The sequence below is a fragment of the Lepidothrix coronata genome, unplaced genomic scaffold (genome assembly GCF_001604755.1).
Source record: "Lepidothrix coronata isolate B3197 unplaced genomic scaffold, Lepidothrix_coronata-1.0 Scaffold0, whole genome shotgun sequence".
NCBI lineage: Eukaryota > Metazoa > Chordata > Aves > Passeriformes > Pipridae > Lepidothrix > Lepidothrix coronata.
Genome location: NW_016690180.1, coordinates 8,410,119 through 8,431,870, shown reverse-complemented (window position 1 = coordinate 8,431,870; position 21,752 = coordinate 8,410,119). Strand labels below are relative to the sequence as shown.

General features: G+C 35.3%; 1 protein-coding gene across 2 annotated transcripts in view; it reads right to left on the bottom strand.

Moving 5' to 3' along the window:
* GABRA2 (gamma-aminobutyric acid type A receptor alpha2 subunit) overlaps window positions 1–21,752 on the bottom strand; it is a 63,133-nt gene that overhangs the window by 7,677 nt on the left and 33,704 nt on the right. The window contains exons 5-9 of one of the 2 annotated variants that reach the window (XM_017805408.1): window positions 17,642–17,862; window positions 15,258–15,340; window positions 12,267–12,410; window positions 11,346–11,498; window positions 3,052–3,254 (exon numbers count right to left, since the gene is read on the bottom strand). In XM_017805408.1, the coding sequence (XP_017660897.1) occupies window positions 3,052–3,254; window positions 11,346–11,498; window positions 12,267–12,410; window positions 15,258–15,340; window positions 17,642–17,862 (804 nt within the window). Of the gene's footprint in view, window positions 1–3,047; window positions 3,255–11,345; window positions 11,499–12,266; window positions 12,411–15,257; window positions 15,341–17,641; window positions 17,863–21,752 lie in introns of both variants that reach the window. The other variant, XM_017805414.1, reaches the window with a different exon arrangement.

The following is a 21,752-nucleotide window of genomic DNA, read 5'->3' as shown; positions in this document are numbered from 1 at the left end:
CATGGGAAGTGATCATTCCCCTCAACTTGGCCCTTGTGAGGCACATCTGGAGCCCTGGGTACAGTTTTGTGCTTCCTGGCTCAAGACAGACATGGACATAATAAAGCAAGTCCAGTGAAAGACGACAAAGATGATTTAAAGCCTGAAGCATCTGAAATATGAAAGGCTAAGAGAGCTGGGGCTGTTAGGCCTGGAAAAGAGAAGGCTCCGGGAGGAATCTTAACAATATGTATAAATATCTGATGGGAGAGAGTAAAGAAGACCAAACTCTTCCCAGTGATATCCAGTGGAAGGACAAGACGCAATGAGCACACACTGAAATACAGAATATACCACTTTGACATACCAAAAAAAAAAAAAAGTATTTTACTGTAAGCATGACCGAGCACTGGCACAGATTGTCCAGAGAGGTTGTGGAATCTCCATTCTTGGAGATATTAAAAAATGTCTGGACATGACCCTGAACAACCACCCCTAGCTGACCCTGCTTGGAGAAGGGGAGTTAAATTTGATGATCCCCAGAGGTCAATTCTAACCTCAACAATTCTGTGTTGTTATGGGATTGTGTATGCTTTCAAGGGGCTAAAATTCAGCCTATAGCAGTTCAGTAGAGAGTCTATGTGTACACATAGGTACAGGGATGTGTAGATAATGAATACAGGCTTCAGGTTTTAGACATATATATAGGTACACAGGCGAGCTCTGCAATGAGACTGTAATGTTATAGATTGATTCACTGTTTTCCAGCAATGTCAAACTAAGGAATTTCTAATAACCTACAGGAAAGAATAGAAGGCAGTTTCTCAGGAAGCAACAGATATTATTTACATATATATATAAAAATATAACATATAATTTATACTTAAAATATAATAATATAATGTAATACGTATATTATTTAGAGACAGGTCAATAAATATTAGATTCATTCTATCCCTTCCACAAAATACAGAATTAAACAGATGAAGAAACAGTTAACTTTTGGATCATATAAGAAGTCATCAGCTGTTGTATTGGTTTGTTTTGATTTTTAATCTAACGGAAGTGGCACAAGTGAAGGAATTCTTGTGACATTTCTCATACAGGTGCATTTCTCAGGTGCATTTAAATTTTTTACTTCCACTGGGAGGCATCTACCCAATTTCCAAATTTTGGTTTTAAATTATTTCCAATTTTATATTCATACGTGTCATCTAAAAGTCTTGGTAAGATCCTCATGGTTAGATGCTGTGCCCAAAATACCTTGTCTTAGGAGATGGTGTCACATAAAAAGAGAATCTGGGGATCAGTTGGGAGTTTAGCATTGTTCCTTGTTGACTGGAATGTGAAATATGTTGATCAAATATGTAGCTTGTTCCTGCACCTGCTTTCCTGTGAGACAAATTCCATGTCAACAGCACTCAGACAAGAATTTCCATATAAGGTGAACACAGATGATTGTCACTGAAGAAACATATTTAGCTTTAATTGGTGAAGAGTAAGCCTGGCTTTAGGTGTACAGATGCATCCAGCAAAAATAAGAACAAATTGCCAAATCAAATTATGAGAGAAACACTCTAATTCATCTATAATTCCTTCTTTTCAGACAAAATTAGTGTGTTTTTAAAAGGTATCTGTACTACCATTAATGAAATCTGCATAATAAAGATGAACCATATTTTAGTATGAGAAACAATGACTATGTTAAAAGTTTAGCTTTTTGTTAAGTCATTTTGAAGAAAGTAGAGAACTGGACATGAGAATGGTATATAAATCTTAGAACGTAATGACTAATTTTGTCATTCCTAGGGAAGGAATACTACCTAGCTGTTAAACAGTTGCTGCTCCCAAGATTATGAGACAACACTGCTGTACTACTTTAAAGGAACAACCAAAGGATGATCAGAGAGTTTATAAGGGCTCCCTACATAATTACAATGCAAGAGCAATGTGCCAGTCTGAAAAGCTTCACTCATGAGATGCTGGTAAACTTGTAGTGATTCAGTATCTACCTCAAGCAGGAGGGAACAGATCCTCAAGTTATGGATAGTTCATGCCCTTATGGAAGTGACAGGGACTTACAAAGAATGTACATTTCTTCTAATTCTCCTTTACTATTATCTTTGAAACTTCGCTTCACATCTCCTATAATCATTTAGGAAGCAAACAATATCCTATCCTATTTTAAGAAGAATTACAGAAATCAGTGTATTCCTTGTCAGAAGAAATCTGTTTTCATTGGTAGAATCAGGGACTGGGATAGAACAAAATTATATATTAAGTCAGTCAAAACAGGTGGGTTTTAATATTTGTTCTGTGTTATTACAATTCTAATCCGTAAATATACAAAGTTAGGTGTATCACCAGTTCATTCTGTTCGTGAAATAAGAAATTCTATCAAGTTAAAACTTCATGCTACCACACCTACACCACTATCAAAACCAAAAAATTAAGGCATGACTGTATTTCTGCATGCTCAGAGCATCAATACCTCATAGGTGAAGAAGAGTTTTGTACAACTGCTATTTAAATTAGCTTTTAAATTAATGTCTACCTATCATTAGGAATAAGTTTTAGAATACTGGAAATATTCAAAGGTTCTAGATTTTGTTATTCATAGTTGTTACATATATGGACATTAATTTGTTTTCTGATCCTTACTTACCAGGAAAATCAACATACATTACATCTTTCTGTATTCTTTTTCTTATTTCCAACTCAATTGAATTAAAAGATTTTAAAAAACAGTTATCAATCAATATAATCTGTATTAAATTTTATGAATGACCAGATAAAGTTGTATCTGAGGAGTTAAAAAACAAGGCAGACAGCTCCCAATATTTAAAAAAAAAAAAAAAAGTGCTTGATAACTAAATCTGGATTAGTGAGACCAAATGGGATTTGCTACATCAGGGAAGATATGTTTTTATTCAAGACAGAAAATACACCCACATTCTTTTGATTTAAAGAACCATGTATTACTTTTTTTATATAGCCTATTTTATCAAAACAACGTATTACAGCTGGTTTAGTGCAATTGACTGGAAATAGGACTATTTCCTTAGGACTTACCTTATCATTCACTACACTTTTCCCATCCCAGGCCCATCCTCGTTTTGTGAAATAATTTACAGTTGCAAACTCAATTAATGCAGAGAATACAAATGCATAACAAACAGCAATAAACCAATCCATAGCTGTTGCGTATGCTACTTTGGGGAGTGAATTTCGAGCACTGATGCTTAGTGTTGTCATTGTCAACACAGTTGTTACTCCTGCAAGGGGACAAAAAACATAAGATCAACATTTTTTCTTGGATTTTGAATGTTAAGAAAAATACAAGCCAAAAACTGTTATGGTATGTTTTTGAAACGCAAAGGAAAATCTGCTTATCTAAGTTGGTGATAAACTGCCAGAACTATATTAAAGGTTACATCTGGATATTTCTCTGAAGTATTCTAGTTCAATTTTTTTGTCTAAACTTCCCTGATGAATATCGGGAGTTTGGGGGGTTTTGGGGGTTTTATTTTTTTTGCCAGTAACTGTCTCTCAAACCATCCAGTGACATAGTTGAATAAATAAACAAGATAAGTTTTCGTTCAGGTAACATGGATTATTTTCTAGAACAGCATTGATTTGAAATGTCAGATTATTATAACTATATTATGTGTCAGAAAACAAGACTTGATGATCCAGGAAGACTGTTCATTCACTGTGGCAGTTACTAGAAGCATTTTGCAGTACTTTTTACATAATGAGGACCCAGCAGGAAATCAGGAATTATACTAAAAAAAAAAAATCAGAAAAAAAGATACATGGGAGGAAAGGAAGAGAAGAACATTTTTCTGAATCAAATATAGCAAGCAGAAACCCATAACCACAAATGCAGTCTCCATTCCTTAAGTAAATCAGTTCTCCCACCTCAGGCTGAATACCACTTAGACAAACTAAACTATTCCCTTTGTCACCATTAATATATCTCCAGAATTAAAAGCAACACAAAGTGATATACTTAGCACAGATCAGTAAGCCCACACTCCATTATGACAGGCAAAGGAGAATTCCATGGCAGAAATATATGCACATCACAGCTTCAACAAATACACACTCATAAAATTGTTGTAAGAGGCTTCCCAAGAGAAAGTAAAGTCACTCTTCCTAAGTCAGATCTTCTGCTGTCAGCAATCTGTCACCTGGGTTCTGAAGGACTGACATAGCTCAGACTTTCCTTCTGCTACAAGAGAACCAATTTTAATCACTGTGTGAAAGGGAAGAGAGGCAGCAATTACACCTACTGAGACCTCCTCAGGCTTTGCAATTTCCATCCCTCCAGTAAGGAATCTCCATCTCTGAGGGTGCTACAAAGGGTGGCAGAGCAAAGCTAAGTGGACTCAGTCTCAGTGCTACTGTCTCTTGCTGAGCTTCCAAAGGTCTGTGCAGCAGAGAAAACAAGGCATGGAAGCATCCTACTGAGTCACACAGTATCCAGACACCTTAGCAAACATAAATCCCTAATTGCCGTTTTTCAGCCTCCATAAATTTAAGTGGATTTGGCCTGGAATCAGCCATGACACTGTTGGAATCTACTAGTCTATATAATGAAAAGGAAGCAGCTGTCATACTATATGGTACAAAAAAGTGCAGACAATATATTTTGTAAAGAACTTGTTCTCTCCTAACACTTACAGAACATATAGCTTAATTATTTTCAGCACCTAAAGAAAAGACAGCCTATCTTACATTTAACGTTATCACATCTGAGCTGCAGATAAATCATTACAATTATATGGAAGTATGTTTCTCACATATAAGGTGACCTCATTTACATGTAAATATATACAGTTGCTAAGGTACTGCTCTGTTTAAGTCCTACCTTTCAGAATAAACCAATCTTCTGCTGATCTTTCCTAGTCTCAATTAAAACATCACAAATTTGCATCTTGTATCTTGCTACCACTTGACAATTTCTCTAAACAATTCAGCAAGTCACACCACTTTGTGACCCAAATGCTAATCAAGCAGTACGCTGTCAGACCATTGCCAACATACTTTCATTTATTCCTTCATTCTGTAAATCCAGTTATGTTCAATCTTTTAACCTGAATTTAGTGTGAAGAAATTGAACAGAAAATTTAATCTGTGATACCTGACAGTTAGGATTCTCTAGTCTTTTTACATTGCTGTTATTCTTCAGACAAAAGACAGATGATTTTGCACGTTATAATTAATTTCAAAAATCAGTATTATCAAGTCTTCTTTATGAAAAAAACTGAATTGAAATAATCTGCCTCCTTGTCACTGCTAAACCTGAGAGGATTGAAAAATTATTAATGTGGAGGAATACGGTTTTCTTGTCAACAAATTCATTTATTTCACAAAGACATAAAACCCCACAAAACCATACACTGACCAGTTGAAAACAATCCTTCATTGCTTATCTAATTCATAACACTAGTGAACTAAAATTGGTATAAGAAACAGCAAGTAGATTTTACCCCTACAACGAAGTACTCAAAATATTAGAGGAAAAAAGTATATTTAAAATGCCATGGAAAGATTGCATGATATTTCCCAAAAATGTAGAAAGATCACAGTTTATATATAAGTCAAGAACTATCTCCTATAGCCCAACACCCATCAGATGTGGCACTGAATGGATGCCAGAAGGAAATAGATAGGTAAAATTTTATAAGAGACCAGGAGTAATCATCAGTTAGTCTTTAAAAAAGCCCAAAAAATAAACCATTGGCATTTCCTTTCTCTGAAGAGGACCAAGCATTTTTATAGTAGAGAGTAAATATCTCCCAACATCCTTACAAGTTTTGTTCTCAGCAGTCCACATCTACAAAAGCTAAATATCTTCTATCACCACAGATTTATCCATTCAGAGCAAGACTGGAGTTATTTGATTGCCCGGGATTTTTTTTAGGGTGTTGCTTTTGAAGCAGCGTCTGCTTACTGGAGAGAGAAAATCCATCTCCAGGGCTGCAAGTTTAACACTTTTCACTGGAACTAAACTTATATCTGTGGAAAATACTAGCTCTGTTATGTTTATAAAATAGATAATCTAAAAAAGTAGAAATGCATAATTAAAAACATACAGTGGATATTGGAGGAGCTAGCACATATGACATATGTCATGATGACTAGTTCATGTCCACATTTCTGTGTAAAAGTCAGGCTACTTCTCAGCAGGGACAAGGTTTTTTGGAACCTAATTTCACCTTTTGTATATCAACTGATTTTTCTAATTTGAAGAGGTTTTAGTACACTAATCATGACTTAGCCTTCTTGTGCTAGAATGTTGAAACCTCCTTTGAAAGGCCTAATTAATGAGTTACCAAAGGAGATTTCTGTAACAAAAGAGGTACTTCAACTTTGCAAACAATTTATACAAAATATTTAAAATGAGCTCTACTTCTTATAACATCAGGCTATCTAATGTCTTCCCACTATTTTATCCTTTCATCACAGCAGTTTGCAAAGATATACAGAATGGTTGAAGAACGTATCACAGAAGGATTGATAAATTGCTTTTTTTTTAAATTAGGAAGTTAATGTCATTGCTCTATTGTTTCACTCTTCCTCTCTTTTTTTTTTTTTTTAAATAGTAATTGCAAGTGTTTTTTGGTAACTAGATATCTCAACCTGGTCCAAAACCCAAATAGATTCATAAATACAAATAACTGCAGAAAGAAAAGACTGTTGTCTGTTTTAGAGATACAGATTACTATTTCATTTCATCACTCCAGGAGCAAATGGTTAGAGGTGTAAACAAAAGCTTAAAAATTCTGGGGATAGAGTAATTTTAAAGTAAATTTTGCACCATAACATTTGGCTATACACCATCCTGTTTGTTTTTTATTTACACAATGTATATTTATTACTAGAAAATGCAATGCAAAAGGACTGTACAATGATTTTGCTTAAGCAGCAGGAGAGAAGTCTGAACAACCATTGAGAGAAAGATTATAGAAAATAGCTCAAGTGTTCTGTCTACCCTTTTTACTAAAAGAACAACACAAAACAGTCTCTTTAAATGGCATGGGAGGCAAGGAACATAATCTATTTCCAGAAACGTTGTATTCAGTCAGTCAGTTAAGCTACATATACACATGGTGAAGCTGGTGTTCATGTTGCTTCACTGAGCAACATGGAACAAATACTGAGCAATGGAACAAAGTTCCCCATCCATCAACAGCCAAGCTTATTCCCAAAGTTGAATGGCAAGTGCTATTTACCCCAACTTCAGTAAAATTGCATGTAATTATGTCACTACAGAATATGAGCTACTGCCTTCACACACCACTGAGCTGAGAAGACATATTAGTTTGTTTTCAGCCATCTCAGTCTCTCACTCAGGGTTAGAGTTTTCCAGTGTCCAGTGCCTACTACTTGAGTGTTATGCCTACAGTTAGCAGAAATTCCCAATTAAAAAATTATAAACTGAAGGCGTGAGTGGTGGGCTATCTCCACAGTCACAAAAGATAATCTGCAGCATGTGAAAGGAGAAATAAAGACAGTTGAGATTTCTTTCAATAAAATGGAAAAAGGTACTTTGCATATACAGAATTGCACAAAAAGACGGGTCTATTATTCAATTCTCATGTAAAAATAACCAGAGAAAAAATCTAAACTTTGGGTTCCTCTTTCTGTAGAGGCACAATTAAAAAGTTACACTTGCATGGGAAGATTTTGGTAGTGGGGGGCTACAGGGGTGGCTTTTGTGAGAAGCTGCCATAAGTTGCCCCTATGGCTGAGAGGTCCAATGTCAGCCAACCCAAAACGGACCTGCCACTGCTGGCCAAGGCCAAGCCCAACAGTGATAGTGGCAGTGCCTCTGCGATGGGATATTTAAGACAGAGAAAAAACATTACTGCACAAAAGCAATAGCAGCCAGAGAAAAGGATTGAGAATATGTAAGAGACACAACTCTGCAGACACCCAGGTCAGTGTAAAAGGAGTGGGAGGAGGTGCTCTGGTGCACCAGAGCAGAAATTCCCTTGCAACCCATGGAGAAGGGGCTGTCCACCTGCAGCCCATGGAGAACCACAGGGTGCAGAGATCCACCTGCAGCCCATGGAGGACCCCACAAGAGAAGAGGTGGATGCCTGAAGGAGGTTGTGAGACGATGGAAAACCTTCACTGGAGCAGGTTGCTGGCAGGACCTGTGGCTCCACAGGGGACCTACATTGGAGCAGTCTGTTCCTGAAGGACTGCACCCCATGGAAAGGACCCACATCAAGAAGAAACAAAAACACAGACACAGGAACACAGCATAACAATAAATTATCACAGTGAGCTGACAAAAGAACATAGCTATGCAAATTTAAAATTCTGCATTTTGGACAATATACTACATAGTAATATGACTACTAATTTTTGTTCTTGTTTGCTTCAGTTAACAAAGGCTATATATCTAGCTACATTATTTTAACATCCTTAATGATACTCTGTGTGAGTTAAAACACAGATAACTGTAGCACTAAGAAAACTAATTTCTGATTTTCTGTCACCTGCATGTAATGCTGCTATTCAAACACATAATGCTTCTAAATGCTATGACCCATTAAAAATGAAGTGAAAATTCAATAAGATGAACAAGATTAGTTTTGCTAATACTGTTGACACTAAACGCATAACAATAAACACATTACTAAATGAAACAGATTGTAATCTTGCACTAAGTGAAGGCATTATGAACCAGGCTCATTCTCTTTCATTAAGAATGCAATCAAAAGCTTTTCAGATTTATCTGCTACAGAAAACATATTCAAGACTTATTTAATCAATGATGACAAAGCTTTCCTCTTCCAATAATTTAAAGCAAAGTTGAAGCAATATAACATTAGGCCACAATTCACTTGGGATAGGGTAGGTCAACAACATTAAATATATACCAAGCCCTTAATGTTAACCTAGAACTTGAAACTACATTGCAAGAGAATAGAAAGGGAAAAGAAAAGTAACTTCTTTCACGCATGGAATAATAAATGCTAAGTGGTGCTTTGAATAACTAGAAGTTATGTTTCTTGGAGAGGAACAGTATTCCAATAGTTATTGCTTAGCTCTCAAGAAGGCACTTGAAATAAATGTTTCATTGATTCTCATTGATTTTAAAAACACATTCCCAAAACCAATAACTTCTGTTTAATTATATTTTAATATTGATATATTTAATATACAATGCAAAGATGAGTATCTAACAAGTGACTACTCCATATAAAAACTAAAAATTAAGTACGATCCATAAAAGTGTAAAGGAAAAATCTCCTAAGATTTTTATATTCCTTGCTGAAAGTAGCTTGTTTTATTAACTTAACTGTAGTGTGGGCTTCTTATGTCACTGGATGAAGTCCACCTGAAAGTACTATCCAAACAAAACCTTGAGCGCATCTCCCCAGCTCTGTCAAGAATCATTCGGTACAGCCATAAAACAGTAAAAAGCAATATATGAACTTTGTTATGAAACTGTGGCTAACTTCACACTTTTGTAATACATTTAGGCAGGAGAACAGAGGGTATCAGAAATCCCAGTGACAATGCTGCCAGTAGGTATGGAGAAAGACTGGGAGATTCACCCAAGGATATGTATTTAGACAGGCCATTGGCAGCTTAAGCTGACAACCTCATCTAGAGCATAAAAGAATGTTAAGAAATAGCTCCTCAGGGACAATCTAACCCAACACAACCCAATGCAAAAGGCTAAGCCTGAGGTGAAATGCTGCATGCCAGGGTTACGCTGCTCCATCAGGTAGAGCCTAAAACCTGTCTTGTGTCTTGTTTCCCTGGGTTCAGGGTGCCAGTCTAAGCTGGCCTGGAGGGGCCAGAGACCTGAGTGGCAAACGAGGTCCATGTCTGTGTGGCAGGAATAAAATACTGCCATAGAAAATGCTATCTTCTCCGTATACCCATCGTGCTTAATAAACAGATTTCAAGTTTTATGGCACTGAGTGCTGTGGCTCTGTTCTTGCAGCCATCCTATACAGCTCCCTCAAAACATCCTGAAGCAGGCCACTGTTCATTATCCATACTATACTAATCCTCAGGAGAGTAAAGCAACAGGCTGCCATGCAGATGTTGCTTATTTCTAAAAAACCCCCATAAATTAAACAAAAAATAAATCAAGAACAAGAAAGAAGTGTACAAGAAGAGACACAAATTTCAGGAAAATTATCCTAGTGCCTTGTTACTGATGGAGTGCCTTTTTACAGTGACACAATAACAGAAAGAACATTTTAGAAAGAGTAGATGTGAGACTTTTTTTGGAGAAAATAGCTACACTGTCCTAAGTGTATAGAAACAGGTACAGAAAAGGGCAAAGACAGAGATATAGAAGGATTTGACAGTGTATTTGCAAGGCTAGAAACAGGAATGTGCATTTTCATAAGCCAAAATGTCTAAATTCATAGAAGATTTTGAAGAAGGAAACCATGGTAGAATTCTGGTCCCATTGAAACCACTGACCCATTTCATTTCACTTCAACAAGGCTCATATTCAAACCCGAAATTTTCACAATGTTTTATGTGATATTTTCTCTACCAGGAGCGATAGTAAGTGCTTTGTTGTACATCATACTTAATATGCATTTGAGTTTGGACTATTTTTTTTAAGAGTGCATGGTGTTTACTGATGACTAATCATATGATTTTATACAGCATTTCTGATGGCTGATTCCACATAGACATTATTTTTGTTGTGCTAATCTCTTTTTCGCTAAAAGCAAATAAACTAAAAGAACTTTCTTATTATAAACAAATAAGAAAGAGTTTTTTTATTTGGCTTAAATAGAGAGCAAAACCTTATTGTAAGAGAAGCACCATTATATTGCTTTGCTGAAGCTGTTCACTGCCTCACAGTACACTCCAACTTGAATTAGTGAAAATGTGTTGTCCAGACCCTCAGAAAAGGGTTTCTTTAAAAGAACTGCAGCTTGGAAAATTTAACACAAATAATTCAACAAATTCAAATTTAATTTGCTTACTTTACAAATATATTTAGAAATCTGCTTATTTATCAAGTACCAAAATACTTGGATAATATCAAGGTAAGTTATTTCAGAAAATCATCTAAATTTACTAAATTTACTTTTAAAATAAAAACATTAATACCTTTTCTATTCTGTGAATTTTTTTTCCTCTTAAAAGGGTCAAGGATATATATGGACAGTTCTTCTGTATGTACTAATTTCCAAAATCTTTGGGATTCTCGGGAGATGTGTAAGCTGCAGTTGAAAGCTGTTTGGACTAGAAATAATAGCACATTCTACAAACACTAACTTGAATGAAAAAGGCCTTTACTTCCAAAATACTTCCTAGCATCTTCAGCTGTTGCAAACAGAGCTAATGCTACTCAGTATACTCACCAAAGACTGTCCTGGCAGGTACAGATTCTCTGTTCAGCCAGAATGACACTTGAGAGAGAATGACAGTCATGATACAGGGGAGGTAAGTCTGAATGACAAAATAACCAATTTTTCTCTTCAGGTGAAAATGAGCCGTCATAACTGTATATTCACCTAGGTGCCACAAACAAACAAAATACAATGAAACAAAACCTTAAGAAAGTCCATTTCTTTGGTAAGAGAAAGTTTGCTACATTTATGTGAACCAAATGTGCCAGGGTTATATTATACTGAAAGTATTCTGTAATAGAAAGCATCCTACAGAATACGAGAAAGATTTTGAGTACAGCTATATCTTATTCCCACTGAGTTCCACGACAGATGAGTGTTAAGGAACCTTCAGGAACTTTTGTATGCCCTGAGAAGAACTTCAGCCCTGAAGGCTTCTGCACATAAGCAACTCTGCATTCACACAACAGCTCCTTGAGAACTTAATCATGGTTTGAAAGCAGTCGTGGGAGCCCATCACAGAATGGCACATGTAGGAAAACAGTCTAGAGTGTGGTAGAATAAGACAGTGTTTAATGCCAAAAACATGATGGAAGGGAAACCTATATGTTTTATCATTTAATAGACAAAAAGTGTCCCCATATGAAATTAAACAAATATTCCAAACTTGGGTTACAAATATAAGGATTCAACATGGAGCTCCAGCCAGCATTTAAAAAACAGTCATTGCAGACAAGCTCAATTTTGCTATCACCAGTTACTTATTAATATGAAAGAATCAGTAAAGTGTTGTTTTGTGTTACTTGTACAGTACATTGACTATGCCTAACAGATCACCTTTTGCAACAATTTTTTCAGTAGCCTTTAACAGCACCAGAAATATATTCTTCAGAACAAGCAACTGCCTTTTTCTTCAAAATATCTTTTACTAACCTGTACTTGATTTAACTGTCTCTTTTCCAATTGTTTGACCTAAAAGGTCATACTGATTCAATCTTGAGCCATCTGGTGCCACCTGTACCGAATCCGAAGCGTTATAAGTCCAAATGTATGTCACTTCTGATGTTGTGTATGCATCTGTGAGAAACAAGGTAAAACATTTTGTCAGCAATTTAAATTAAACAGCTTCCATCAAAACTCATAGAATTACAATACCCAGTTAATTTCCAAATTAAAATTCACCGAAAACAGTTTAAAATGATGTAGTAAAAAATATGTTTGGCTGTTTAAATAGCTTTACCGTAGAGTAAATACCTGTTGCAGCATGGGAACATTTGTGATCTTATTAACCACAACTTATTGCTTTGAAATTACAAACAACATCTTTTTTACACTGTTAAAAAAATTTTTGGAGATTAGGTATTATATGTATCCTATAACTTTGGTAAGGCAGATGAGAAGAACAATTTGCAAGATTTAGAACGCACAACATTTTTGAAAATTCATTGCTATGTTGTTCTGACTTTTCATTGTCCCTACTGTCAACTTTGGGGATGTATTACAAGCATTTTGTTATTAGCTGAAATTCAGACTTAAATACGGGAAGCCAGGGTCAATGACAGTGCCCTTGTAGTGGCTCTGTGCCTTGCCCTGCCTACCCTCTTAAATCTCACTCCCTGCTATCATTTTGGGGTGCACACTGACATTAAGCAGCTGCTCTCTCAGTACATTCACGATCAAACATACATTTAGCCTGGGGTCTGTCAAAATAAACTAGAATGAAAGCAAATCAACGCTGTATTTTAAACAGCAACAATGTCACTGTAGTAAGAAACAAAAAAAATCGAGTATTTTCTGGAAGATTTTCCAGCCAAATATTCTATTAGCAAATGGTGCATGAAAGGAAAAGGGTAAATCACTGATGGAAAAAGTTGTGTGTTCATTTTGAATGACTGAGAAAAGTACATTTTAAATCTTACACCATAACTGTAGTGCAGTGAAAGAGAAAAGCATAATTTCTGTTGGTCTGCAAATACCTGAGAAATCTCTAGAGGATCAGAAAGAAGCTTCTTCATGCAACTAGACATAAATTGCATAACTAACAAAATCTAGCAGGTGGGTAGCACATAGAGATTCTTAACACTTCCCATCTATCTTTCCATCTTTCCACAAGAATATCTCTACTTTAATGCAAATCAGCACTAAATGCAAATCAATATGGCCAATTGTTGATTTGTCCACATCCTCCCCACTGTTGACTAGACTTTTTGAAAATAATAAAGAAAGATGATCTATTAAACTACAGCTTCTTCCATACATTCAGTTTGGCTTTTCTCTTACTTATAAAAAAAGACATTCATACATGCTGATGATCCTCCCAGCAGTGTAAGAATAGCAGCATATGAAGAGCTGTGACAAATATATACCACCGGCAAACTTGCCTCAGTTAAACCCAAATCCTCAGGATTCCTGCTTATTTTCACCACTATTCATCATTCAGATTCTGTCCCAGAATAAAAGCTGAAAAATGCACAGTTGTCTGAAAATGAAAGGTAAGGAAATAAAATGTGTGTGAAGCCTTTCAAAATGAACAGAAATAAGAGTCCCCTGGATATGCCAACAGGCTGGAGCACAGATGACTACGAGAGAAGTGAAAGAGAGGGGGGTTTTTTAAATCACATTGCTCACATTTAGAATTCTCTGGATTATTAGAAAATCAGAAACCATAGGCAGAGAACAAAGAACAAACTGGTAAGAAAAAAAATGAAGTCAGAAGGGTTATCAATTCAGGAATGCAAATGAAGAAAGTACCCTCTTGGCATATGTTTCATTATTACAGGATTTTTTAAAGTTGTTTTAAGGCTACATTTCAGTGTTTTTTTCCTCCAAAAACTTATAAATCAAACATATCTTGCTTGCACACCTATGTAAATATTATTAGTCAGCAGACAATTTTGGCTAACATCTCTGGTGTTAGTTATTTAGGCTGCATTAAGTATTAGAAATATAATACTTTGGGGGCAAAAAAGGCTCCATGATACAAACAGTGTTAATTCTAATCTCCATAGATAAGATTTCCCTCTAGTGTGGAAACATCATCAGAAGCACAGGCTTGGTCTAATTTGCTCCTAACTCCAGGGAAAAAAGATATCACAGGGCTATGAGGAGAGTGTGTACAGTGCTCTTAAAATGATCGTCTGGTTAATGATATCCTTAGTGGCAGCATATCCCCTGTTTGGAACCTGTGGTTGCTACAATTATTATGAAATCAGCCAGAATTTAAGGGTATTAACTTGTTTCCTCAAAAAAAATATCCCTTTCCTGGGCCCAACAGAGAATGCAGGCTGCAGCCAATGAAAGAAAAGAAAACTTTTAGTGTACGAAATCCAGAAAACATATGTAATGAAGAAGAAGAAGAAGAAGAAGAAGAAGGGTTGTAATATAAGTAAATTAAATAATGCTGTTGTTAAAATAACAGTAGTGAGATCAAAGTCCACCTGTCTCTAACATGCAGATGCACTAACAAGTAAAAATTTTTATCTCAAGGTGCCATTATTGCCTTCAATAGAACGAGAGCATAAAACCAAATATCATTAACAATAAAGAGAAACTAAATGTTCTAATAAATGAAAACAAACATTTATTGAAGTCATTGATCTGCTCTTCGTTAACACTGCACAGGCTATGTGCGTCCAGTTCTATGTTCATCAGTATGGTTTGCACGCTGCAATAAAACTAGACCAGTGCAGTGTTGATTAGGTGCAGAGTTTTTATTGTTAACTGGAGTAACGAAATCTTTAAAATACACTAAAAGACACAACACTGAATAGAAAAAAGGGATTTTGATGTGTCAGGTTACAAATATTTTTAAAAATACCATCTCGTGGTTAAAATATCTCATGTAAGAATTTACTGAAACAAAATTATGCTGAGCAATGTTAGAGATTCACTAACCAAAGGCTATACTTCACATTATATACTTACAGCTGCCAAATTTCAGTGGGCAAGAGTGTGCATCCATAGGGAAGTCCTCCAAGTGCATTGGACATTCAGCTTGGACTGTAAGCCTAAAAGGCAAAAGACTAAGATGCATTTAAGTCATTTAGCAGGGCAAGAAATTCAGTTCCAGAGAACTGAAGAGAGTGCATGCTGATTTAGGAGACTAAATTGCAATTTTATATTAAACTAACAAAAATTTAGATCAGCTCTTGCTTCTTCCCTTTTATGTGTTCCTTTGGAAGGCATTAATTTATCACATCAAAAATCTGAAAAAGCTGACCTCAAAACTATGAGCAAAGGCCATTTAAAGACAAATATAAATTATGTAATTGCAGGTTATTAAGAACAGTAATTTTCTTCTCATAATATTCTGAGATACATGTGTGCTTATATGGCTCTCAAAGGCTCATTATAAAAGCATATAAAATACAGTTAATTTGCCAAAGGACTATGCTCCAGAGTCTTCTGAATTTGAGTTTTTTAGTTTGAATGGAATATGTAGAGGAAAAATATTTGCGTTCTTTCAAAAGATTGTTGCTACTCATTCTCCATGTTACTTGTGATTATTCTTTTGATTTATGTATAAATGCAAAAGTATGTGAACAGTACATCCACTTTTGCTGATTTTGTGAAAAAACCCCCAGCAATATCCCAGTATCATATATGGGAATTATTGTAATAAAAAATAATTTAAAACAATTTGAAGAAATTTTTTTACAGACTTTCTCATTATTTTTATTTAAAAAAAAAATTTAAAAAAAGACAAGAAAAAAATGTCTCTTTCTCCTTCCCATCCTGGAAGCCTCCTCTTGGTAGAGGTTTTTCTCTGGATGCCTTTGCTCCTCTTCATCCAGCCTGAAACATCAGCTACATCCCTCTGTATTGCCAGTGGTTTCTAGTCTTTTTATTCTTCGCTACTTTCTCCCAACCTTCCACTCAAAAATATTCCATATTTCTATTCCCCCACTCCCCAGGAATGTTTTTCTGAATTCAAGGGGCAGAGAGAGACAAGAATCAGGAAGCACCTGACGGCAAAGGAAAGAACTGCCTGAGCCTCTGATAAAAATCACGCAATCATTTTATTTAGACACAGAAAAAAAGGCTGTTTAAATCTAGGCAATAAAACCAGTTTACACATTAACCTTATATTCTGAGAAGCAACATACTTACAAGTCATAAAAATGTTTAGTTAATTTTAGTTAACATGACTCAGCTTATGTTTCATAATGGTTTCAAATAGTATTTCTTATTATTTATAGCATATGATTATAATACCTCCTGGAGGAAGAGAATTTCAGTCAGGTTATACAGATACTAGTTCAAATATTGATTTGAGCCCAAGAAAAAAATACTACAAATGGTGTCTCAATTGACTTCCAGCAAACTTTTCTGAACCTCTCCAACCACTACATCATCTAACATCATTAGGAGTCCAGCCATCAACATTCAATATTGTAAGGGATTCAGAGCTGCATAGTAAAATCAGGCTTAAGGGATGCTAGAACGGCTGCATGGAAAAAATCACACAGTACATGTTTGCTTTGCAGCTCACATTTTGTATCTTGCTTAGGCTGAGGATTTTAAGTCTACAGGAACAACAACTTCAATTTATTAAATATTCTCCAAGAAAAAGAAAGAAACTAAGTCAGGCAGGGTCTTCTGGAAATTTCAAAAAAATCCATATAGGTAACATTATTGTTAAAATAGTAATCAAAGAAGAAATCGGTCTTATAGAAACCCTGCTTATATCTATGTATACATGATATTTATAATTTTTTCATAAATTATTTTCTAAGTAAATTTAATACTTTTTACCAGCGAAATATTTATGGTAGCTGCTAGTGATGCACAGGATGCAAAAATTAAAACTCTAAATATTGTAATTATATATAAAGAAACAATTATTATAACAAGACATATTTTCCCTATAGCTCTTGCTGGAAAGAATTTGAGACCTTATTAACTCTTTATTCTTTGATTTTTTTATTGAGGCTGATCTTAATAAATTTGCTTAAGGGCTCACATAGTCAGTACCATGGGTGCAGTAACAGGCAAAACTCATATACTATTTTAATAATTTTAAGAGTGGGTAAACTCTATCTGAAGGTCTCAAAGCACTTTATGCAGGTGGTCAATATCTTTAATGCATTACAGAGATATGAAAACTGAGGTACATGTAGGAAAACTGATCTAACTCATTATCAGCCAACAGACTTTTAACAGAACTGGAAACCAAACACATTTTTTTAGCTTTCTTTCTGCTAGGACAGAAATATAACAAAGGAGAGTCCTCCTGGAACCTTATTTGTTACTTCAAAAAAAATCACATCAAGAAATAGCTTGAGTGGAGAACTGATGAACAGACTTACCTCATGGTGTACAACAGAGTTCCATCATCTTGGATTCGTAGGAGCTTGTTTGGCATTGTCATGTTATGAGCCACTGACTTCTTCCCATTGTGAAAAAATGTATCTGGGGTCCAGATTTTGCTGGCCATTAGGTTGTTCAATCGAAGAATGTTCATTGGGCCCTTAAACTTTAATCTCTCATCCTTCCATTTCTGACGGAAGAAAACATCTATTGTGTATTCCTGTAATGGAATAAATATATGCCTTTTTTGACACAACAAAACACTAATCTGCTTTCTGAGAACCAAAACAGAAAAGCTCTTTTGCAGAATTCCCGTGGTAAAATTGTCAAGTGAGAATGATCACCACACAAAATTGTATAATATTGAGAATAATAAACAGGAATTCAATGTATTAAGGGTATGACTTTCTCCATGATTGCTAGCTGTTGTTTGTATATTGAACACTTCCAATATTTAGATTTCTGTACCTGATAAACAGCGGGTGTGTGACAAGGCTAATTTCAGTAAACATAGCTATTTTATATTAAGAAGTAAGGAAAAAAATATACAGAAAGACATTAAATAGTTCTTGTGGCATCTACTGCTGTAGAGTAATCCAGCATTTCAACAGCACAAGAGAATGGTTGAGACTAGAAGTAAGGAAACAAGGCAACCCATAAAGGGTACAATATATTCCAGCAGGACGATATAAGGAAGATTTTCTAAAGAGGAATGTAAGGCTCTGTAGTGGTATAGATTTTATGAAGAAAAATACATAGGTAGGAAACAATAGGTGATGACTGACAGGTGGCACACACTGTCTATGGAACTTTACTCTGATGCCTAAGCTTGGGAAGGCAGTATAATCCGGGAAAAGAACGCAGGCAAAAACAGACTGATAACCTAGACCACATGCCTGTGTCACCCAGTGCTGGGCATCCCATCTACTGGGTTTTGCTGTTGTTCTAAGCAACAAATAAACAAAAAAGATACTGATTAAACATTGATAATGTAAATTCATCCACTAACTTCAAATTGAATCTGGAAATTGATTTAGTGTTTTGCTACTGTCAGCACAGCATATAAATTGGAAATGGAAGAGCATAAAAACGTCGTTGGAAGGAAACTGCATTCTGTGTATTAGCAAATGCTACCTTTTTGTTTTGTTGGACAGGTACAAAATGGTCTCATGACTTCAAAATATCTGTATGTTGCGACAGTTTGTACTATTGCAATTGCTCTTCATAAACCATTTTACATAAACCATTTTCAAGTAAATTATCTTTGAATTGACAAGTCCTGATAAAATTCAACCAATATAAAATATTCAAGTGATTTCAATATAGAAGTGACTTCAAGGAACTTATCAGCCTCCATCACTTTCTGTTGGCTCCCTTGTGTGCTGATTAACAAGGCTTAAGGTTCTTCTCCGTCAATCATACAGTGGTACAAAAGGAGTGCTGACTAGACAGCGACAAGTGACTGCCTCTTCAGCTCCTTTGGTCTGTGAGCCAAGGAGCTGTGAGGACCTTTTCCAGGTCAGGGCCAGAGGCTAAGGAGAGCATGTGGAATAAAAGAAAGAAAATTTTGTCACCTGAAGGAACACGGTAGGGGCAGGAGAGAAAACAGTTCTCATTAGGAACTGTGACAAGTGCATATTTTGGAAATTATGAATACTTATAACCTAATCTGGCAAAAATTACCAGCTCAATTTTCAGCTCTACCAAGACGTCTTACAATAAAATACAATAAAATTTTGTCATTTTTCTAATTATAATCATAAATATTCAAAATTATATTAAATCAAATTTACAGTATACTGAAAATTAATTTGCTTGGCTTTCTTTAAAGCCAGTTGCTATTATCTCTAATAATATTTTAGTAAATATATCTCTGAAATACAAAATTATGAACCTCTAAAACATGTATTTCTTTGCTATTATACTTGATTTTGTACAGTCTCTCATCACTACCAGAGACAGTCTCACGACAAATAGTTTGCTTATTTCTCTGTGATAGATCATGGCCAGTTGTACTTTTTATTTGCTGATTTATATGTTGTTTTATTTGTTAAATATCATACAACTTAAAATCCCACTTAAAAACAACAGTTTACCTATCAGTTCAATTGTAGACCAGGAAAAGTGACAAAATGCTTAGTATCATGGAGGATCAGGAGCAGCAGAAACAGTGTGCTTGAAGAAGGGGAATATATGAAACTTGGATGAAAACACAGTGTAATTAAAGAAAACAATTGCCCTAAGAGCTTCATTGTGGTTTTTGTCTGAGGGGCTTTACCAGTAAGTCATTGCTATGTATGATAAGACTGATGTTTGAGGTATAAAGAAGTAGGAAGAAGAGCCTGAGGGAGTAAGACTTTGAAATCTCACTGAAATTCAAAAGGAGTGATACATCCTACAGATTCTTTTGACAAATATTCCTGCACATAAATCATTAGAATATAAATCTGAACTTTCTGCAATGTTTCCATCAATAAAGAACTTCAAAGGTCCTGCTTCTTCACTGTCTTCCAATATACATAAAAAGAATCACAGAGAGATAAAACTGGAAAAAAAAAAAGCAGACATGAAATGCCCCTAAATCAAAACAGCAATATTTCAAAAAAATCCCACACCTGCTGCATGGCAACAGCTTAGGAAGTAAGGAAGTAGGAAGTAGTAAGGAGTAGGAAAGAATCTGAGCTGTAGCCTTGAAAGATTCCACTGATAAATCTCTGATTGATCCACAGGTAATTCTAATCTCTCCATCCAATCCACACTGGTGATCTTTATTTCAGAACATCCCATTTAGAAGATGGAAATAGGGAATAAACCGAGGTTTGGTGTGAATGATGACAAACACCTTCTTCTTCCATTTACAACAACAGTAATAAAATCTCACATAGTTCTTAACTAACTTATCTTTCTAAAGACCTCTGTGCATTTTTTTCAAAGGAAATATTGGGATCTCAGCTTTGTATGAAAGGAAACTAAGGCAGTGAGGTGAAATTAATTTGTCATGGTCCATTTAGAGTGATTATGAAAAGCAAAATACAATCCACGCCTTTGCATCCCAGTGCTATATCCACCGATCCCATGTTCCCTCCTGTGCCAAATTTATTATACTTATGATCGTGAATACCCTGTTGCTGTTTACTATACAAAATAAATGAAAAAATATGAAATTACTGTAGTATTTTGAGTATATTCAATGTGATAAAAAGCCACCATTTATCAAAATATGCTACACAAAAATTTTGTAACTAATTCCTATTCTATATACATGCTACTTTGTGGTAAATGCTGTGTAATGCTTACTTTTCTGTGAAGACTAACATTCCGTAAGAAATGCAAATCTGGACTCTAGAAAGGATACTCAAATTAATACCCAATACTAGTTTCATTCAAACTGCAGATATTCTCCTATGTGAAAAAATCTGTGCTGTCTTTGGACACAACCAAATTACCCTCCAGTATAGAGTGCAGTATCTCCACAAAATCACAGGAGAACACTTCCAGGTCTTCAAAGGACTCCTGAACAATAAAATGCTTCCTACTGATTTGTGTTTAAAATGTGCTTTCACAGCTAGATTCTAACACAGTACAATTAATCTTTCAAATATGTATTATATCAGGTTATGTGAAATTTTTGGTACAGACAATGAGTTCTTACTACAGTATGAAGAAGCACTGCCAGTTCAATGGTTAGAAGAATAAAATGGTGAAGAAATTTCATTCTTCTTTTAATATGCAGTTGTTGTGCATAACAGTATGCACCATAAAAAAAGACATTAGTATCTCTGGCAGAAGCTTTAACTGACCTGAGTATAAGCAATCCCTCCTCACTACATGTCAGTCTTCTTTTTTTTGCTAAGGACAGATTTGTATGGGAAAAGTTCAGACAACAAAAAATGTATTCTCATCCTCTGAGCTAATGATTGGCAGATTTTGGCAGTTTTTGCATATGGAGTAAAGATGGACGTGTTCCAAACATCTCAGAAATTTTAAGTGTCCTTTAGCAATCAGAATTTTCCTGAAGCAGACTGAACATTTTATTAATCACCTTCTATAACACAGCATTTTGTTTAATGAATAGTTTAGGCCAGAGGTCCTTATTCCCTACTTGTAAAG